A 19,496-nucleotide genomic window follows, 5' to 3' on the forward strand; every position below is an offset into this window, starting at 1 on the left:
CAAGCCTATATCACGAATGTTTATCTAAGCAGATATTGGTCTGGAACCACTTGGTACATTCTCTTACCTGCCAAGAGCTCAAATAAATTCAAATTCGAAAATTATCAATTTTCTATAAAGTGGTACCTTAATATTAAAATAGTAACTCAATCTTCCTCTTCGCCTTCTTCATCTGTATCTTCTTCAAGATTGAGTTCAGGCATTTCAAAATCTGACCCTTCAGGATCTTCTTCTGCTTCTACTTTTACATTTTCCTCTTCTACTTTTTCAGTAACTTCCAAAGACGTACTAGTGACAACTCGACCTAAAGAAGATTTTTCAATGTTCGCTTCAACCACAGCTTCCTCAGATACAACTTGATTTGGTTTAAAATTAGCGTCAAAGATTTTTCTTCTCTTTTCATTTGCTTCTTCATTTTCTTCCTCTATTAAAGATCTTTTATTAGTTTCTTCTTCCTTTTGTTGATTCTGTTGTTGTTGTTGTTGAGCTTTTTCCTCGAGTAATTGTCTAATAGCATTTTCTTTAGCTGAAAGATTTGTTGTAACATGTTCATCATTATCTTCTTCAGCATCTTCAATTTCTTCAGGTATGGAAGAAGTGACATATTTTGGTAATGGAGGTAACCTTGGATTATTGAAGACAGTTAATAATTGATTAGTAGACAATATTGATGAAACAATTGGTAAAATGTTATTTTTATCATATCCGGGGTTTAATACTGCACTGATTAATAAGTCTTGTAATGATTCAGGTACAGTGTTTTCCAAATTGGAATTTGATTTTTCTATACTTTGTTTGATTATGAATTTTAAGATTTTATAATGTTGAGTTGGTGGTAATTCGAATTTTTTAATAACTTGATTGAAAAATGTTTGAATTATAACTAAAGTAGATTCTGAGCAAGATTCATTGAATAAATGTTCGTGTGATAAAATATCAGATAATGGAGCTGATGAAATGTTTTTCTTTTTCTTTTTTGAATTTACTGTACTATTGTTTGTCGTTTTAGATGTATCATTAGCAACTTTTCTTGGTTCAATTAAAATTAGTGCAACATCAACTAATGGAGTGATATATGAGTTATCTGATGAAGTACCAACAAATTGTAAATAATTACTAGCACAATTTAATAACTCTCGAAATAATTGTTCATTATTCAAAATATCTTGCTTAGATATTTTTTTATCATTAATGGGAATAATCATTTCTAAATTCGACCAAATTGAAGGTAAATGTAAAACTAAAGCTCCTTTGAATACTAGTAACATATTTAAAAATTTTAAAGTATTTTGAAAGTTTTTCAATAATGTTGAATTTAAGATTTTTTTGATTTCTTCATCTCTCACATCGTTTTTGAATGATAAATATCTTGAATTAATTGAAAAAATAACTTCTGTAAGAACTAAAACCATTCCAATGGGAATTTTAACACTTGATATTGATTCAGTCAAGTAATGGGTCAAAAGTTGAATTAAAATTTCAATTCTTGTACTAATATTCAGAATTGTCGATGGTTTATTAAAATCAATACTCAAATCTTCAAATATAAAGTTAGATTTATCTTCAACCCTTGGCAATTTCGCAATCAATTTTTTCAAATCAGTATCGAAATGGAAAAATTCTTCATATATCTCTATCACATAAACAATTTCCTTAATTATTTGTAAAACATTTTGATACCATTTCAATTCTGGCTCATTCCTTTCAATTATTGGTAAAATTGCAATTGTTTTACAAATTGCATTCTTCAATTCAATTGGATATTCTTCTGATTCACTCAACAATTGAGTTAATTTTTCATTGAATTTATTTGCAAATGGTCTGAATGTATTTGGATGATACTTTATTAATTTATAAAGTGAATTAATAATTAAAGTTGGTTGAAAATGTAAATTTTTTATATAAAGTTGAATAATTTGATTTAATTTTGGTGTCAAAATCTCTCTTGTTAATGTAGGTTTATTTCTAATTTGTTTCATAAGCTTATTTAAACATTCAATACTGTTTTTTAAAATAATTACATCAATTGTACTGTTAAAATTTTCTAATATTGTGATTAATATAGTTACAAAATTAGAACCTTCATTGGCTAAAATCACATAATTTGAACTTATGACTTTCATAATATTTATTCCACTCCATTTGTTGTAAATATTTGATGATCTACATAATTGTAAAGTTCTTGAAATTAAATGATTTAGGTCTGATTTGGATATTTGAGTCAAAATAGACTTGTCATTATGAAGGGTTGATAATGTTTGAATTATCGAACTTGGTGAGTCCTTTATGTCCTCGAGTATAATGTTTATTGACATTATTTACAAGATGATTCGAGTAGGTTTGATCAATTTGGCATCTCTTCGTAAATTTTATAATTCTACATAAAAACGAGTTTTGTGTAAGAAACATACCGATTTGAAAAATCAAACTTTTTATATTTTATTACCGAACACACAAAATCTATACACTTTTATATTTTCTAATTTATTAATCTTTTAAAATCAATTTATAAGTACCAATTTCAAAGCTTTTCAAATGAATATCAACTTCTCCATCTTTATATTTCAATTCTTCAATAACTTTATTTTCTAATGCATCAGTTTTTATAATTTTATCAACTTTGAAATATTTTTCATCAATTATTAATTTCCCTTTACTTGCACCACCAAGAGATTCATAAATTCTAATAACAATTGATTTGGATTTCTTTGTCAATTTCTTATATTGACTTACATCAACATCATCTTCACCTCTTTTTATATGAGATAAAATTAAAGATGATTTAGTTTCTAACTTAATAACATTCAAAAATGAAGTATCAGCAACAATTGGTAATAATTTATAATTAAAATTCCAACCTGCTTTTACTGTGTCAATTCCTAATGGTCCTGAATGAGGATAGATTGCATATTCAAATTTTTGAATACCCATATCTGCTTTATTATCAGGAGCTTTAGCACTTCTTAATAAAGATAATCTTATCAAATTACCATGAATTGAACCACCATATTTACCATTATTCAATATTGAGACACCATAATTATATTCACTTAAATCCATAAATTTATGATGACAAACTTCAAATTTTGCAATATCCCAAGTAGTATTATAATGAGTTGGTCTCCTTGTTATACCAAATTGGGTTTCATAACTTGCTTCTAATGCTGAATTTATAGTAGTTGGAAATTGTACTTTTAAAAATTTATAAGTTTCATGCCAATTAACTGTTGATGAAAATTTAATATAATTATTATTATTTTGTGAATTTACTCCTGGTAAAGAAATTATTGTTTCAATTGATGATAATTCTGAAATTTGATGAGTTACTAAAATTGATACTTCAGTTGGATCTGAAGATAAAATTTTAGATTTTCCTTTATCTAATAATTTGAATTTTTCTAATGAATAAATTTCAGTATCCCAAGCTGGGAAGTTTAATGGTTCATCATCAAATAAAATTAATTGATTACCTCCAACATATTTATTACCTTGTTTAGTTTGAACAGTTTCTGTTGTATCAATTATTTCCCTTTCTGCTACAGTATCATAAAGTGAAGTGATAACACCTGATGATGAAATTTTGGCGACTAATAAACCATTTGATAATGTGAAACCAGTATCAGTTTCTTTAACCGTAGCAGGATATTTAATTTTTGTATTGAATTCAGTCATTCCCCCAACAAGACTTACTGAAACTTTGATTTTCTTATCATCATCTTCCTTATGTCCATGGTACTTACACATTTCAAACAAAACTGGTGCATCTTCTTTTGAAATATGAAGAATTTCGTCATATCTATCCCAAGATAAAGTATTGACAACTGAAACAGTTTTACCTTTACCAACAACTTTAAGAGCCTTAAAAGTCAATTCATCAGCTTTTTTCAATAATGAACTTAACATAGGAAATACTTCTTCATAATAAACCATACCAATACAACTACCTGGTAAAACATCATGGAATTGACATAAACAAAGATCTTCCCATAAATCTTGAATTTCTTTACCTGGATATTTATAATCTTTATATTTTAAACTTACTAAACCTGCAATTAATTCTAAATCATGTAATTTAATTTCTCCTAATCTCATATATTTCTTAATTTGAGCTTGAACAGTATATGTCCCACGATGAAATTCTAAATATATCTCACCAGTCCAGGTTGGTAAAGTAGATCCTTGTTTTGAATTTTCTAATAAATGATCATAAAAATCATCTATGTTAACTCCTAATTCTACTGATGGTAATAATCCAACTTCATTACTAATACCTCTACATCTTCTTAATTTTTCAATCATTTCTTCGGTTGGACCTCCTCCACCATCACCATGTCCATATAATAATAAACCAGTTGGTACATCTCTTAAATTCTTATGCTGACGTGAGGATCTTAATACATCACCAAAATGAGCTGCTGCAGTATAAGTATTTGCAGGAGGCATATGAACCAAGACTTGTGAACCATTTATACCTTTCCAATTGAAAGTAGATAATGGGAAATTATTAATATTATTCCATGATAATTTTTGAGTTAAAAATCTATCTATACCTGCTAATTGACAAATTTGTGGAATTTGTGAACTATAACCAAAAGTATCAGGTAACCAATATATATTTGATTTAAAACCAAATTCATTTTGTAGATATCTTTGACCTAATACAAATTGTCTAATTAATGATTCACCATTTGGTAAATTAGTATCATTTTCAACCCATGATCCACCTAATGGAATAAATTGATTAGTTGTAAATTTTTCTTTAATTTTATCAAGAATTTCAGGATATGATTTTTTTAACCATTTAAATTGTTGCATTTGTGAAGCTACAAATACATATTCTGGATATTTATCTGCAATTTTTAATTGAGTTGTCCATGATCTAACGATTTTTCTTTTAGTTTCTGCAAATGGCCATTCCCAAGCAGTATCAATATGACAATTACCAACACCAAATACATCTACTCTTTTATTTGGATTTGGATTTGTATCAAAAACTTCATCTGAATTAATTTTATTACTTAATATTTTTGTTGCTAATTTTCTACATTCTTTAATGGAATTAACATCTTCTGGATTAAAAGTATTCATAATTTTAGTACATATATCAGCAGCTTGATGTTTTTGCCAATAACCACCTGGAAATTCTCTTGCTGCATCACTTAAGATCCAAAAATCCCAAAATAATCTTCTTGCTTCTAAATTAGGAACAACTAAATGAGCTTTAACTAATTTAAAATATCTATTTGGATCAGGTTCTCCTTCAGCTCCATTACCAAACATTCCATTACATGCTACTTCAATATAAAAAGTTTGTTCTTCACTAGTTCTATATTCTTCAGGTATATCAAATAAATTACGATCACCTCCACCAGTAAAAGCTTGTAATGGTAAACCTTTTGAATTATAAATTAAAGCTTCAGAACTTGAATCCCATTCTATTTCTAATCCTTCATATTTTAACCATTCTTCAGGTATTGATAATTTAAATTTAACCCAAAAAGTTTTCCAACTTGGTCCAAAATTATAACCTAATCCAATATTTTCCCATTCAATATTTGAAAATTTAATATCCCTAAATAAAGGTCTTTGAGTTTTACCATTTTTATCATCTGGAACTTTCCAACTTTTTAAATTTCCAATTTCTTTTCTATGAATATCATAAAATTTAGGTAAATTTAAATTAGGATATTGACCACCTTTATCTGTAAATTGACGCAATCTATCATCATATAAATGATCAATTGGTTTAAAATTTGGTTGATGATTGAAATTATCGTACCCCATTTTGCTTTGCTACTTGCAGTTTATGTCGGGATACGTTGATTTAGATAATGTGGTATGATTTGTTTTTGATATTGAAACTTGTTTGGACCAGTGACAGTCAGATACAATAAACTTAATAAAGCTTTTAAAGATAAAGAATTAGAATTTTCCAGAGTAACCACGCTGGTTGAATTGGATAATATTCGAGGATAAAAATAATAAAGTGGTTCTACTTTAAGATTAAACAATAGAAATAATATTTCTAAAATTAGGGGAAGTTACACAAATAAAGAACTCCATTATCTTATCGGAAATTCATTTGCAAAACACTCATGGAACAAAGAATCAGAGAATCAAGAATGATTGAATAATCGATTGATCACTTTATTGGGCATCGATTTCCATCTGTAGTCTAAGAAGTCCAAATTTGTATTTGTGACAATCATGAGACTTCTTACTTTACCATTGGAAAATGATGCCTAACAAAATGATTGATTGATTGAATTCAACGAAGGCAAAAATATTAAACTCAATTAAAAATTATTATTACATGATAGGCAATAAATCAATTATAAATTCTTTTTAGATCTGAAATCTGAAAATGTATAAAATTATTTAAAGTATTTCTATTAATATAGTATTAAAATTATTGAGTTTTAACCTCACCATCTTGTTCAACATTTGCAACTTCTGGATGAGATTCTAATGTTTGAACATGATCTTTTGGTAAACTTACTGAAAAGCCTTTGATTAATGAAAATTCATCTTTAATTTTACCACCAGCAGATTCAATTTTTTGTTTTATTTCATTTGCAGTTGAATCTGAACATGAATCTTTTAATGTTACAATATAACCGTCTGACATTTTTTGTAATTGTTTTGAATGTTGTTTTACTTTGAAGCGGATCTGTTGTTGTAGTTGTGGTAGTGGTTGTAGTAGTTTAAATCTATTGAAGTGATTGATCAATTGATATTTGAATTTGAAAAGAAAGAATGATCCAAAAATATAAGAATGTATTTAAATATTTATAGTAGAAGTCTATGATTCGTTTCTAATCTCGTTTGCTATTAAATATAACCACACAAAAGAAAAACGGAATTTCAAATCAAAGTGCTACCATATACTTAGCTCAAACAACACTATCTCTTCAATTAACTCCATTTGGATAATTAATATAATACATTAAATCCGATTTTTATCAAAGAGAATTAAGTAGATCATATCCGTTTCAATTACATAATTAACGCGTCCTGTTAATAGATTGTGATTAAATAACAAATTAATTTCTATTTTAGTTGACTATGGAAATTTATTTAATTTGTGAGAAGTTTGATTAATACTTAAGCATATATTTGCAAATTGATTTGTGACAAAATTTGCAAATAAACTGTTTCAGATTTCAAAAATCTACATCATTGACAAATATTGATCTCCGGACACTACAATGAAACAGACTTGAGAGCCTTTAAAGATCGATGAAGTGTATTATCATTAGCGAATAGTCTAACTAATTAGAGTATTACTTATGGTTTCTTCCTGCTTATATATCTACTATAGATACAGATTACTTTTTCGCAGATTGAAGTTCCACGACACGACATAGGTTGGATTTATTAAATTACGAAAATTTATTTATTTAAATATATACAACATCCGTACCTTAATAATAAATATAATCAAGATATTTAAAATATCATAATTAAATATTTTACAACCACTTTACAACAATCAACCAGTAAATAAATATCACACTTTAAACACATTTTTCGAATGAATCAATGTCTAATATTCCACAACCAGATACTTTGAAACCAGTTTTAGCAACAACCCCATTATTACATCTAATACCAAAACAAAATTTAAGTCCATTAATAAATTTATCACTGTTAGCACCTGTTATTGACGCGTCAGTTTTTGCAAGACCAACATATATAGAACAATTTGTATCAAAAGAAGCAAAAGATTTTGAATTGGAATGTCAAAATGAATTATTAGAATTTGAAGATGATGAATTAGATGATATAAAATTTATAAATCATGATCATGAATCAAGAAATGATGACTCTCATCAACCTCCAGAATATTCCGAATTTGAACTTGAATTATTGAAAAATGTTTCAAAGAAAACAAAGGAAAACACATTGCATGAAGAAGAAGATCTTGTACCAACTACTAGATTATCAGTTCGAAGTCAAATTCCTATTGATGATGATTCTTATTCTCAAAAACATAACTTTAAATATTTTACAAAATTTCAAAGACAAAGTGGATCCTTTTTTGACAAGAATACAATTAATCAATTACATGATAGTGAAGATATAACACCACCGATTAATATACCACATGTGCCTCCAGTAATTGAACAACCAATTTCCAATGTACATGTTTCAATTTTCGATCAGTTTATACAAGATGGTCCATCCAAGATCACTTGGGAAAGAACAGCACTTTTATGTGATTCACTACATAAAACTGAAATCTTAAAAAAGGAAGAAAATTCAAATTTAATTCAAATTGAAGAATTATTTTCTCAAGCTTTAAGTGATATAGTTGAAAATAGTAAAAAATTAGATAATTTAGATGAAGTTGGATCTTTACTACCTAATTTATTAGTTGGAGTATTTGCATCAAAAGCAATTATAATGATTACGAAATTCCAAATTGAAAATCAAACCAAAACATTTGAAAAATATATTTCAATCATTGTTGATACACTTGAAATCATGTACAATAATTTTTTAACTTCTCTTATAATTTTATATCAAGATACAACTGATCTGTTTACAGAGAAATCAATCACTAAATTAGTGGTTGAATTTAGTAATAGATTGAATCAATTAAATTCATTAAAAACAATTATTTCAGATCAAGTTTTAACAAAACTAGAAACTTTATGTATGTCAATTTCATTTAGTAATAACATCAATAATTCAGAAAAATTCGGAGTAAAATTTCCAATTCATAATCTTCAACAAAGCGCTGCAAATTGTTTAGTTAGTATTTTTAAAGATTACTCAGATCAAAGACAGGGATTACTACTGAATATACTTATTGATTTTTCTTCATTAGAAATTAAACGACAAAATGCAAAAAATCATAAAACTGGAAGACATTTTCCAATTCAATTATTTACCAAGATTGTAAATGATTTTGCTGTATTAGAAGATCCTCCAACTAATGTAACGGAATTAGTAAGCTCGGAACTTATCAAAAAACTACAAGAAAATCCATCAGAAAATAAATTGAAATTTGATATTTTTATTGATGATTTATTTGACCTTTTACCATTTCCAGAATTTCCTGCTTCAGATATTTTCATATTTTCTATAATTGACTTATTAATGCAAACTTTAGATATGAAGGATGAACCTATTGCTGGTGAAGTACAACTTTTAGATTGTTTAGTCAATATTTGTGAAAGAATTTTGAATCAAAAATATGAAAAAGATATGTTTCTTGATGAAGAAGCATTAAAATTAATTTTAGGAAATTCGTTAGTTTATGACTCCACTAAAGCATCTTATGAATATTTAAAAACAAGACTTGAAAGACTCACAAATATCATTTTAGAACAAGAGCCAATAAAACATAAAAATGAAGAACCAATAGAACCATATAGAGCTATGGTTCTAAGTAGACTTTCACAACTTGTCCTTACAAAATATTACAATTTCATTGTACGTCAATTAAATAATTCAAAAGCTAAAGTAAGAGCTAAATCATTGAAAGGTTTACAAATGTTTTTACAAGAATTTCCTCAATTATTAGCAACACAAGAAATTATGAAATCTTTAACTGATAGGTTACATGATTCAGCAATTTCTGTTAGAGATGCAATGAATGACTTTTTAGGTGAATATGTAAAAAAGAACCCCACGGAAGCTGAAAAATTAATTAATCCATTATATTTGGCATTAGATGATCCTGGAATATCAGTTAAAAAGAGTGCAATTAAATCTTGTTTACAAAATTTTAATTTTGTTGGTAAATTAGCAAGATTAAAAATAGTTATTAAATTTTTAGAAAGATCAGGAGATGAAGAAGATGGAGTTAGAAATGAAGCTAAATCTGCTTTATTGGAAATTTTTTTTAAAGAAAAAGAAGGAATAAATGAATTGATTGGAGTTGCTAAAGAAAGACGTAGTTTATTGAAATCATTTTTAGAACAAAATTTTGAAAAAGTTCCTGCTGATACTGTTACTGTTTTAGTTGATGTTGCTATAAATTCAGATAATTCTGAAGAAATTGAAGGAGCTTTTAACGCAATTGCTATAATTGCACAATTCAAACCTGAACTAATAACTCAAGATATATTATCTGATTTAAAACCTATTTATTTGGACACAGACCACATCAATACGCCTGCTTATACTAATGCACTTTTAATTTTAAAATCATCAACTTCAAAATTAACTTCCATACGGCCAGAATTATCTTTAGATCTTCAAAACTTTTTATATCACAAACTTATATTTTTCCAATCTCATGATATTTCATTAGCAGTTCAATCATTAGCAAATCTAGGCAGATTAAGTTCTACAGAAATTAAAGGAGTTACAGCAGTAATATCAGCAATGAAAATCATTAGAGAATATCATGATCGAAAAACTTATGAAAAAATATTTAAACATTTACAAATATTAGGAAATTTTGGGAAATATTTTCCTTTACAAAAATTTAGAAATGAATTTGTTTCAGAAGGTATAGTACCTTCAAATTATCCATCAGTAATGTCAATACTTATAAGATATATAATGGCTTTTATACCTGATAAATTTCCTAGAGCATTAAGAAAATATGCTTTCACTAATGTTTTATTAGCTTGTTCTAGTGTACCTAGATTTTTTGGTGAAATTCCAATATTAAATATAATTGAAACTGCTTTAACTATGGATGATGAAATTAAATTTAATGTTATTAAAGCAATTACTGAATTTATTAATGATAATGGTGAAAAAATTGAATCAACTGAATTTAATTCAAAAGATCTTGAACAAAAACTTAAAGAACTGGGTTATAATGCATGTGAGATTTTAGTTAGTAAATTTTTTGATAAAATTGGTAATATAAGTTTAAGTTCATCATCTAATGATTTATCAGAAATAGCATTTGTATTTGTTAGAAAAGCATTGAAATTAGATTTAATTCTTCCTATGAAAGGAATCAATATAATTATTGCATTACATGGTTCAAAAGTTTTAAGAATACAACAATCTGCATCTAATTTATATTCAGAATTGTATGATAAAAATAAATCTGTTGTTGATACTCAATTAATTTCAGGTATAAAATTAGCTTTTGAAAATAATTTAATTGCAAATAATTTAATTTCATTACTTTATAATAAAAATCTGGAAACAAAAAGTTCAAGAAATAAATTTATAAAATCTATATCAAAATTATATTCAATGAAATCAAAACCAAAATTAACAAAACAAGAATTGTTGTTCCTAGTATTTTTAACTGAAAGAATTTTTCAAATTAAATTTAAAACTATTGGAGAAATTTATATTATATTAGAACAATTATATTCAAATTTACAATATAATGTTCCTGAATTTATGTCGGATGTTAATTCAAATGGTGTTCAAAAAGATGATTTGTACAAGGGGTTATTAATTCATTTGCTATTAGAGTTTTATGATTATTTATCCATAACATATAATATTAGCTTTGATAATATAGAAGCTTTTTCATCTAGATATTTAGAAGCAGATTTAGATCAAGCTCCAAAAGTCATTAAATCGGCACCAGAGATTCATTTCGAATGGATTTTTGATCATGTGGATGATATTAAATCGCTAGAAAGAGCTGCATTTATTGCAAATAAATCAACTTTTAATCCTACCTATATAGATAATTAGCATAATTAACGAAATAATGTTGACATGTTTTGTAAAGCCCGCTGGAGTGAAAGTAATCCCTCAGCTATTTTCCTTTAGTACCTCTGCCCACAAAAGAACCGTTTGACTTAACCTAAATATGTATTTCTTCCAAAAATTGAATTAATGAATTTATTGACATACCCGCTGTATTTATTTCTTTGTATTAAATTGTTTTCTCCAACCTACTGGAAGTTGAAAACCTTTTTCTGATACTTTTAAATCTAAAACATCAATTCCAAATAAATTATTAGACGCGCCATAAATATCAATAGTACTTGACTTATTCAATTCATCTAATTTTTCTTTAACTATTTTGATTCTTGGTTTTATTGGAGATTTCAATATTGGATTTTTAGGTTTAGGGCCTCTCTTTCTAGGCAATCTTTGACTCTCTTCAATTATTTCTTCTAACTCAGTCTCATCTAACTCAGGCTCATCTAACTCGGGTTCGTCCACTTCGGGTTCATCTGTCTCAATTGGAACTTCTTCTTCTTTTGTTTCATCATCAACTTGAATTGTATTATGCCCATTATTAACAATTTCAAATTCGATTCCTTTATTATGATACAATCTAACATTATTAGCAAACTCATCCTTTTTTTTCTTCCAAATAGACTGCTTTTTCAACATTTTTTCTATTTCATCAATTGTTAACTGTCTTTTTTCTTCACATTCTTCTAAATTTTTTAAGTCATTAATTTTAGTAATTTGAGGTAAATGACGTATCCAATCATATTGATTTAATAATTGTAAATAATTTTGAAAATTATCTAATTCCATTAAATTTTTAATTTTTTCTTCATTTAACATTTGAGCTTCTTCTTTACGCATTTTACGATGAAAAATATGATAAGTTGAATCAGGTAATGGATCTTCAATTTTTGGATCATATTTAATATTGGTTCTTTTAATTCGTTTGATTTCTCCATGTTTAAGTGGAGGAGGTTGGGGTGTCAGTTCTACCTCATCCCTGAAATATCTGTATAACGGTAATTGATTTGAATTTGGGTCGTCATTGAATGGTATTGGTTTCGATCGGTATAGGTAATGATTTATGTTGTCAAAATTAAATAAATTCTTATCTTCTAATGGTTTAGTATCTCCTGAACGTAGTTTTCTTGATGATTTCTTCTCATTCCGTAGCATTCTCTAATCTTTCATTCTATATACATGTAAAGCCCCTGATGAATTGATTTAATGAGAAAGTTAATGGTTATTATATTTGTTGTACTTGTTATGATGTTTCAATGTTTGGGGTTTTGATTTTGTGTAAGATTCGTAAACAGAGATCAATTTAATAATTGTGATAGATCGAATGGATGCAAAAAATATTTTATTAATCAGCGTTTAACTACTGTTTTCTTTTACTTATATATTGCCTTATATTATAAGGTTTCATTCTTGATAATTGACCTTCAGTGACTAAAGAATTTATTAATTCTTCTTGAACAGTAAATAAATTTCCAATTTCTTTTAATATTTGATATCTTTCTGATAAATCTGGTATGTTCCATTCATCAATAACACTTTGATATCTTATAGCATCTTTTGTTAATACAATTCCTCCAATTGAGTTTACTTGAAATTTTTTGAAATGTTCTAGTAGTAATTGTAAGAATTTATTTCCTATTGTAGTTAATGTATTTATTAAATTTTGATTACTGAGTACAACACTCACGTTGGTATACATCTCATTCAAAAATTCACTAATTAATTCACATGCTTCAGTATCTTCTCCAATGGTATCACATAAAAAATCTTTTTTCTTTTGTTTGTTAAGTAAATTTTGTAATTGATTTAATGAATAATCAACCAATTTATCAACTAATTGATTGATGCTGTTTTCTTGAATTTTAACAAATCCATTGATCATTGACTTGGCTTTATTCTTAGATACTTGATCATTAGATAAACTTGGAAGTATAATCTTTTTAGCACTTGTTGATAAACAAAATAATATTTCTTTTTTGAAATGAATTGAATTTAAACTCCAAAAGATGTTAAGATTTTGTAATTGTAATTCTTCACGAACAATCAATTTTGCAAAATTAATCACTAATACATTCAAAACTTCTAATGAATGATCTGATGCTCTTTCTGGATTTAATTCCAAGGCTCTACTCAAAGATTCAGCAGCTGCTTTTATGATTTTCTCAACTGTGTCTATAGCTGCTAAGTCATCTTCTTCAAGTTCCAACTTTGAAATATTTCTTTCATTACCTGTTCTTTCATTTATTTTGTTCTTCACATATTGAGTAAATTGTGCTAATCTTTTCCTTTCTGCTGCAAATGTAGTATGATCATATTCCTTCTTTGTATATTCAACAGTATCCGACCTTTCTAAACCTAAATTTCCATGAGTTTGATCATTGAATGATTCAGAATCAAATTTATTCAAAATGTTATGAACCACTTCTTCCAAATTTTTCTTTTCTCTACTTAAGTATGTATCACCAAGATACTCGGCAAATAGTTTATTATATGAACTTTCCAATGTTTGCAGTATTTGTTGGTCGGAATCGTATTCTTCTGTAATCATATAATCTTTAATCTGATTTGTAAATTCCCCAAGTAGATCATACAATTCATGAAGTATTCTAACATGAGCTAATAAGTTAAATTGTAATGAATATTGTAATAATTCCGAAATTTTCGGTTTTATCACTCTTCCGTAAATTCTTTGAATAAGATTTACTAGTACAATTGGATTATCAAATATTTTTTTACTTAGTCTTGCTTTAGATTTTATATCAAATTTTAAATTTTGTAAGAATAATTTAAATTTATCTTCCAATTCAATATTTGAATTTGGATCAGCCCATTCTTTCCATTGATCTTCAGTTATCGTTAAATCCATATCTTCATTATCTTTTGATAGTTCATTTTTACTAACGAATGCTTCCATTAAATTTACATTTTTATTGTATTCATTTAATATCGTCGCTATTTTGTTCATGACTTTAATATCAAAATCCGACTCATCATCCCCACCAGTCGCTATGTCAAATTTTTTCAATAGTTCCTCTTCCATTTTATCACCGAAGGATTCTATATCTTGTAAACATTTGATTGTTTTTGATAATGATTCATCACTGATTCGTTTAGCTAGATGTATTAATTGTCTTATGTATTTTGCACATTCTACATTATCTTCGGTATTATTACTTGATCTTAAAGTCTCCAATTGAGGATATTGACCTTTCGTATAAAATCCATGATATGCTCTAATTAAAAATATAGTTTCTTTAGATTTATCTCTTGATGTTGATATTTTGTTGAGTTTAGTTCCCAATGGATTAACTTTACTTGAAACTAATGAAATTTTATCATCCAATTTACTAAATTCATTGGTTATATCTTTCATCAGTTGACTCAATTTTAAAACATTATTAGAATGATTCAATTCAAATGAATCTACTTGTTTTTCACCTCGAATTCTTTGATCATTGGCTTCTAAATTCAATTGATTCAATTCTCGAATAGTACTTTCAAAAGATCTTATATAAGGTTTTGGATCAAGATATGCATGTTTATTTACTTCTGCTCCTTTTAATATATGATCTTTACTTATTTCTTCGATAAAATCATTCACTGGCAAACCATTTAAAAAATTATTTGCAGATAGTAGTTTTTTAATCTCTGGATTTAATTCATAAATTGAGAAGGACCCGCCACTCATTGATCTGTCATGAATTAATTGTCGATAGTTATTGGAAATTAGATTATGGATATACGTTTCGGATCTAAGTTAGATTCTCGTATATATATTTAATTCACGTGATCAAGCTTATAGTATAGATTCAATTAAGAGATTGATGATTACAAGGACAATTTTTGAGTCAACAATATGTATTGAATACTATACAATTTTAATTAAAAAATCCTATTCCATTCAAACTTAGTTAGCTCTTAAAGTTAAATGACATTTACCACAGTATTGTCTGTCTTTCATGTTAGCCATGAAAATACCAGCACCACAAGTTGGAGCAGGACATTCTCTTCTTAATCTTTCAACATTACCTTCATTATCAACTTTATAGTAAGTTAAAACAGCTAATTTATGTTTTCTATGTTTATGTTTAATCTTTTTTGGAGTAGTATAAACTTTCTTCTTTCTTTTTTTACCACCACCTCTTAATCTTAAGACTAAATGTAAAGTAGATTCTTTTTGAATATTGTAATCTGATAAAGTTCTACCATCTTCTAATTGTTTACCAGCAAAAATTAATCTTTGTTGATCTGGTGGAATACCTTCTTTATCTTGAATTTTTGATTTAACATTATCAATGGTGTCTGATGACTCAACCTCTAAGGTGATAGTTTTCCCAGTAAGGGTTTTGACGAAAATTTGCATATTCGGCTTGTCTGCAAGTGTTGCTTCTTTCTTACCAAATGGAAATTGTAGTGAAAAAGAAGGTAATATGAGATTTGTAATTCGAATGCAATTTGAAAAATTATATGTTAGAGAGAAATTTTTTGTATGTTGTCAGGAGATAATATTTCAAGACATAGAAAAAGACAAACAAAAAATTATCACGTGTCGATAATAATTATTTGTGTTTGTAACCCTATTATTGTAGCTCACTCATGATCTGAATATTCAGCATCTGTAGATGTCTCAGTTGTATCTGTTTCGTTTGAATGATCTAATCTTGATGATAAATGAATTCAACCAAAGCATTGGACTGATGTCTCCCAAGTGTCACACCAAAAATTGGAAAAGATGTATAACTCATAATAAAAAAAAAACTGTACAAAACACCAGACATTAGATATCAACCTGGTAAATCAGTTATTTCTGGAGATATAGTTGTTTCATAAGTTTATGTCAAGCTAAAATTTGATGTTGCAAGTGCTACAAATCTAAATAGTTTTACTCGGAAGCATCCTTCAATCTTAGAATGCGTGTGTGTTTAATCTCTTCCGATTTGTGTATCGCAATATTCAAGATTTCATAGGAAATTCGACTAAAATAAATTCTGTCTCATAAACCGAATGTTATGCTCGTCAAGTATTGCATTTGATAATTATCAAAGAACTTTCAAAAAAATTCAATTCCTTAACTTTGCCAGGGGAATGATAATGATGCTAATTTTTCGTTTCATTCAAATTGGAATTGATTGCAAAATAAAATCAGATACAATAACGTAAAACACTCGTGCGATTACCATTTCAATTTATGGCTGCAAAATTTTTATCGAACTAATTGAAGAATTACGAGAGCGTGATTAAAAAATTCTAATGAAGTAATTTGGCCAAGTTGTTTGTCTAAAGAACTAAGAAATTGAGTTGTTAGATCTAGTTAAGGAGAGTTTCTTTCAATTTCAATAATTTAAATTAGAAATTAAAGGATATCAAATAATTTCTATTTTTATTCTCATTTTTTTCGCTCTTTATTTTTGGTTAATTCCTTACATCTGATGAAAAGTATAAATTTAATTATCTTTACTTCTCGAAAGGAACAAAATCTGTCGACAAGGACCCGAATCCTTTTCAATAAGCCCAGAATTTAGATTATACATTGAATTAATTTCATTTAAAATTTCAATTTTTTCTTTAAATTCTTTTTTTTATGTGATTGGTTAAATTACAAAAACCGTTTAAAACCGTTATATTTTTAGTCCTAATTACATTGTAACATAAAATCAAGAAAATATTTACTAAGAAAAGGGAATCTACCACGGGGATTTTTTGATTTGTATAAATTGAAAAATACATATACCGAAGATATTAAGTGTCAGTTATTGAAACTGCATGAATATCTTGGCTTTTAAACTTTGAAAGTTTCGGGTTTTTGAGATTTGAATTTTAAAATTTATATGAAATCTAGCTTGAAAATTTGAAAAATTCATGTTTATTGGTTTAATTAATTAACCAAATTGAAATTTTGAATATGTAGTAAGCCGTACTTCCAACATCGGATTAACTGAAATGATTACTTCTAAGTTATATAAAGTCAATCAACACCTCTAAACATTGACTCTATTCTAATTTTAAAAATCATAATCAATTAATTACATAAACTTTCAAAATGAAATTATCTACTTTAATTCCAATTGTTGCTTTTATTTCAACTATTTCAGCTGCACCAGCAGCAGCACCAGCAGTTACTTCTCCACCACAAGCTGCACCAACTGATGGAAATAATTGGTCCACTTATCCATCAGTTGCCAAAACAGCATCAATTAATGGATTTGCTGATAAAATTTATGATCAATTACCATCATGTGCTCAACCATGTGTTCGTAAAGATACAAGAGTAACTCCTTGTCCATATTGGGATACAGGTTGTTTATGTGTTATGCCACAATTTGCTGGTCCTATAGGTGATTGTATTGCTTCTGCTTGTAAAGGTGATAAAGTTAAAACTGCTACTTCTTTAGCTACTTCAATTTGTTCAAGTGCTGGTGTTTGGGAACCTTATTGGATGATTCCTCCTTCAGTTTCTAAAAGTTTATCAGTTGCTGCTGAAGCAACTGATTAAGGTTGTTCTTTATGAAAAACCATTTTATAGTAAGTTTATAGACTTTAATATATGAGTTTTACTTGAGCCATGCCATGTCTTAGTCTCTTTTAAAAATTGCGATGAAAAACTATATTTGAGTACGCTTACGCTAGTAAGCATAAAATAATATTTGCAACCAGTGTTTCAGAAAATTAAGCGTCCCTGAAGAAAAAAGAAATAATTTTCGCGGTAACATTGGGGGTGCAACAAGCATTTTTAATGATCGTGTGCAACTTTGTCTTAGAATATTCCAGATAGAAGATAACAGCTACTGGTATGGATTTAAGTGAATGTAATATATATTTTTAAATGCTAAATACAAGATCGTAATCTATAAATGAACTATTGATATGTTATGTACCTAAAGAATTGAAATATTTAATACAAATTGATTATGCCAAAAAATGAGTAGAATCTAAAATAGAATTGAAATGCAGAAACTTTAAACCTTGAAAACTTATGCTAATGATTGATTTTGATAGTTGATTGATCTTTTCAGTTTTTAAAGACACCTGTTTGATCCCATTTTTCAGTTAATTGATTTAAAACATTTTCAAAAGCTAATTTACCATTTTTAGCATTTTGACCAAATCTTTCTATAGACCAATCTTCTAATTTATCACATAATTTAGATACACCAGCAAAAGCAGTAATTTCAGCAATTTGATTAAAATTTGTATTTAAATCAGGTAATTGTAAATCTGGTTTATAAATAACAGTTTCTTTAACTAATAATAAATGATTCATTGTTAAATTCATTGATTTCATTATTAAACTTTTATTATTTAAATCTATTTCACTTACTTCTCTAACATAACTTATTGATTGTCCACCAACTAAAAATGATAACCATTTTGGTATTGATTGTTTACATCCAATTAATCTTTCAGTTCTTAAGATATGATTATTTATAATTGATCTACCTAATATATCTACTGATATAACATGAGTTGAATATTCATTTGGATATTTTTGCCAATTTGCTGCTGTTACTTGATCCCATGGATAATGGAAAGTATAATCTGATTGGAAAAATTTCATTCTATCTGTTTTATAATTGTTATGATGAAATATTGGAAGAATTAATGTTTAAATTTGAATTGCTTTGACTATTATGTATTTTTCAATGGTTGTATAGATATATATGTCTTATCAATTGTTCTTCTTAGACTATACTATTCTATATTTTTAATATGAAAATGATGATCTTCTTATATAAATTATTAAAGTTATAGAATGAAAGATATTTAAAGAATTTTCCTTTTATTGTAATTTCTTTTTTTTTTTTTTTTTTTTTTTCAATTAAATTTTTACGAGATATTAAAATTATTATATAAGTAAT

The 19,496-nt window shown here is 27.0% G+C and overlaps 9 protein-coding genes across 9 annotated transcripts; 2 read left to right on the top strand and 7 right to left on the bottom strand. All coding sequences in view use genetic code 12, as the record gives it.

Annotated features, from left to right (window-relative positions):
- Window positions 1–146: 146 nt before the first annotated feature.
- On the bottom strand, window positions 147–2,315 carry KGF55_001341 (uncharacterized protein; the record flags this gene model as incomplete). The annotated part of the gene is made up of 1 exon (XM_051755906.1): window positions 147–2,315. One exon carries the CDS (start codon window positions 2,313–2,315, stop codon window positions 147–149), a length of 2,169 nt encoding a protein of 722 aa, XP_051616381.1.
- A 172-nt stretch (window positions 2,316–2,487) lies between these two features.
- Window positions 2,488–5,784, bottom strand: AMS1 (alpha-mannosidase; the record flags this gene model as incomplete). The annotated part of the gene is made up of 1 exon (XM_051755907.1): window positions 2,488–5,784. One exon carries the CDS (start codon window positions 5,782–5,784, stop codon window positions 2,488–2,490), a length of 3,297 nt encoding a protein of 1,098 aa, XP_051616382.1.
- Window positions 5,785–6,409: 625 nt separating this feature from the next.
- On the bottom strand, window positions 6,410–6,628 carry KGF55_001343 (uncharacterized protein; the record flags this gene model as incomplete). The annotated part of the gene is made up of 1 exon (XM_051755908.1): window positions 6,410–6,628. The coding sequence occupies one exon, from the start codon at window positions 6,626–6,628 to the stop codon at window positions 6,410–6,412; it is 219 nt and encodes a 72-aa protein (XP_051616383.1).
- Window positions 6,629–7,542: 914 nt separating this feature from the next.
- KGF55_001344 (cohesin-loading factor complex subunit) lies at window positions 7,543–11,628 on the top strand (the record flags this gene model as incomplete). Its single annotated transcript, XM_051755909.1, has 1 exon — window positions 7,543–11,628. One exon carries the CDS (start codon window positions 7,543–7,545, stop codon window positions 11,626–11,628), a length of 4,086 nt encoding a protein of 1,361 aa, XP_051616384.1.
- Window positions 11,629–11,799: 171 nt separating this feature from the next.
- Window positions 11,800–12,795, bottom strand: KGF55_001345 (uncharacterized protein; the record flags this gene model as incomplete). The annotated part of the gene is made up of 1 exon (XM_051755910.1): window positions 11,800–12,795. The coding sequence occupies one exon, from the start codon at window positions 12,793–12,795 to the stop codon at window positions 11,800–11,802; it is 996 nt and encodes a 331-aa protein (XP_051616385.1).
- Window positions 12,796–13,000: 205 nt separating this feature from the next.
- On the bottom strand, window positions 13,001–15,328 carry SEC10 (exocyst subunit; the record flags this gene model as incomplete). The annotated part of the gene is made up of 1 exon (XM_051755911.1): window positions 13,001–15,328. The coding sequence occupies one exon, from the start codon at window positions 15,326–15,328 to the stop codon at window positions 13,001–13,003; it is 2,328 nt and encodes a 775-aa protein (XP_051616386.1).
- Window positions 15,329–15,547: 219 nt separating this feature from the next.
- UBI3 (ubiquitin-ribosomal 40S subunit protein S31 fusion protein) lies at window positions 15,548–16,003 on the bottom strand (the record flags this gene model as incomplete). Its single annotated transcript, XM_051755913.1, has 1 exon — window positions 15,548–16,003. The coding sequence occupies one exon, from the start codon at window positions 16,001–16,003 to the stop codon at window positions 15,548–15,550; it is 456 nt and encodes a 151-aa protein (XP_051616387.1).
- A 1,677-nt stretch (window positions 16,004–17,680) lies between these two features.
- On the top strand, window positions 17,681–18,133 carry KGF55_001348 (CFEM domain-containing protein; the record flags this gene model as incomplete). Its single annotated transcript, XM_051755914.1, has 1 exon — window positions 17,681–18,133. The coding sequence occupies one exon, from the start codon at window positions 17,681–17,683 to the stop codon at window positions 18,131–18,133; it is 453 nt and encodes a 150-aa protein (XP_051616388.1).
- A 516-nt stretch (window positions 18,134–18,649) lies between these two features.
- On the bottom strand, window positions 18,650–19,195 carry KGF55_001349 (uncharacterized protein; the record flags this gene model as incomplete). Its single annotated transcript, XM_051755915.1, has 1 exon — window positions 18,650–19,195. One exon carries the CDS (start codon window positions 19,193–19,195, stop codon window positions 18,650–18,652), a length of 546 nt encoding a protein of 181 aa, XP_051616389.1.
- Between the last annotated feature and the right edge of the window lie 301 nt (window positions 19,196–19,496).

Source organism: Candida pseudojiufengensis, assembly GCF_024610245.1.
Source record: "Candida pseudojiufengensis strain CBS 10847 chromosome Unknown scaffold2, whole genome shotgun sequence".
Taxonomy (NCBI): Eukaryota; Fungi; Ascomycota; class Pichiomycetes; order Serinales; family Debaryomycetaceae; genus Lodderomyces; species Lodderomyces pseudojiufengensis.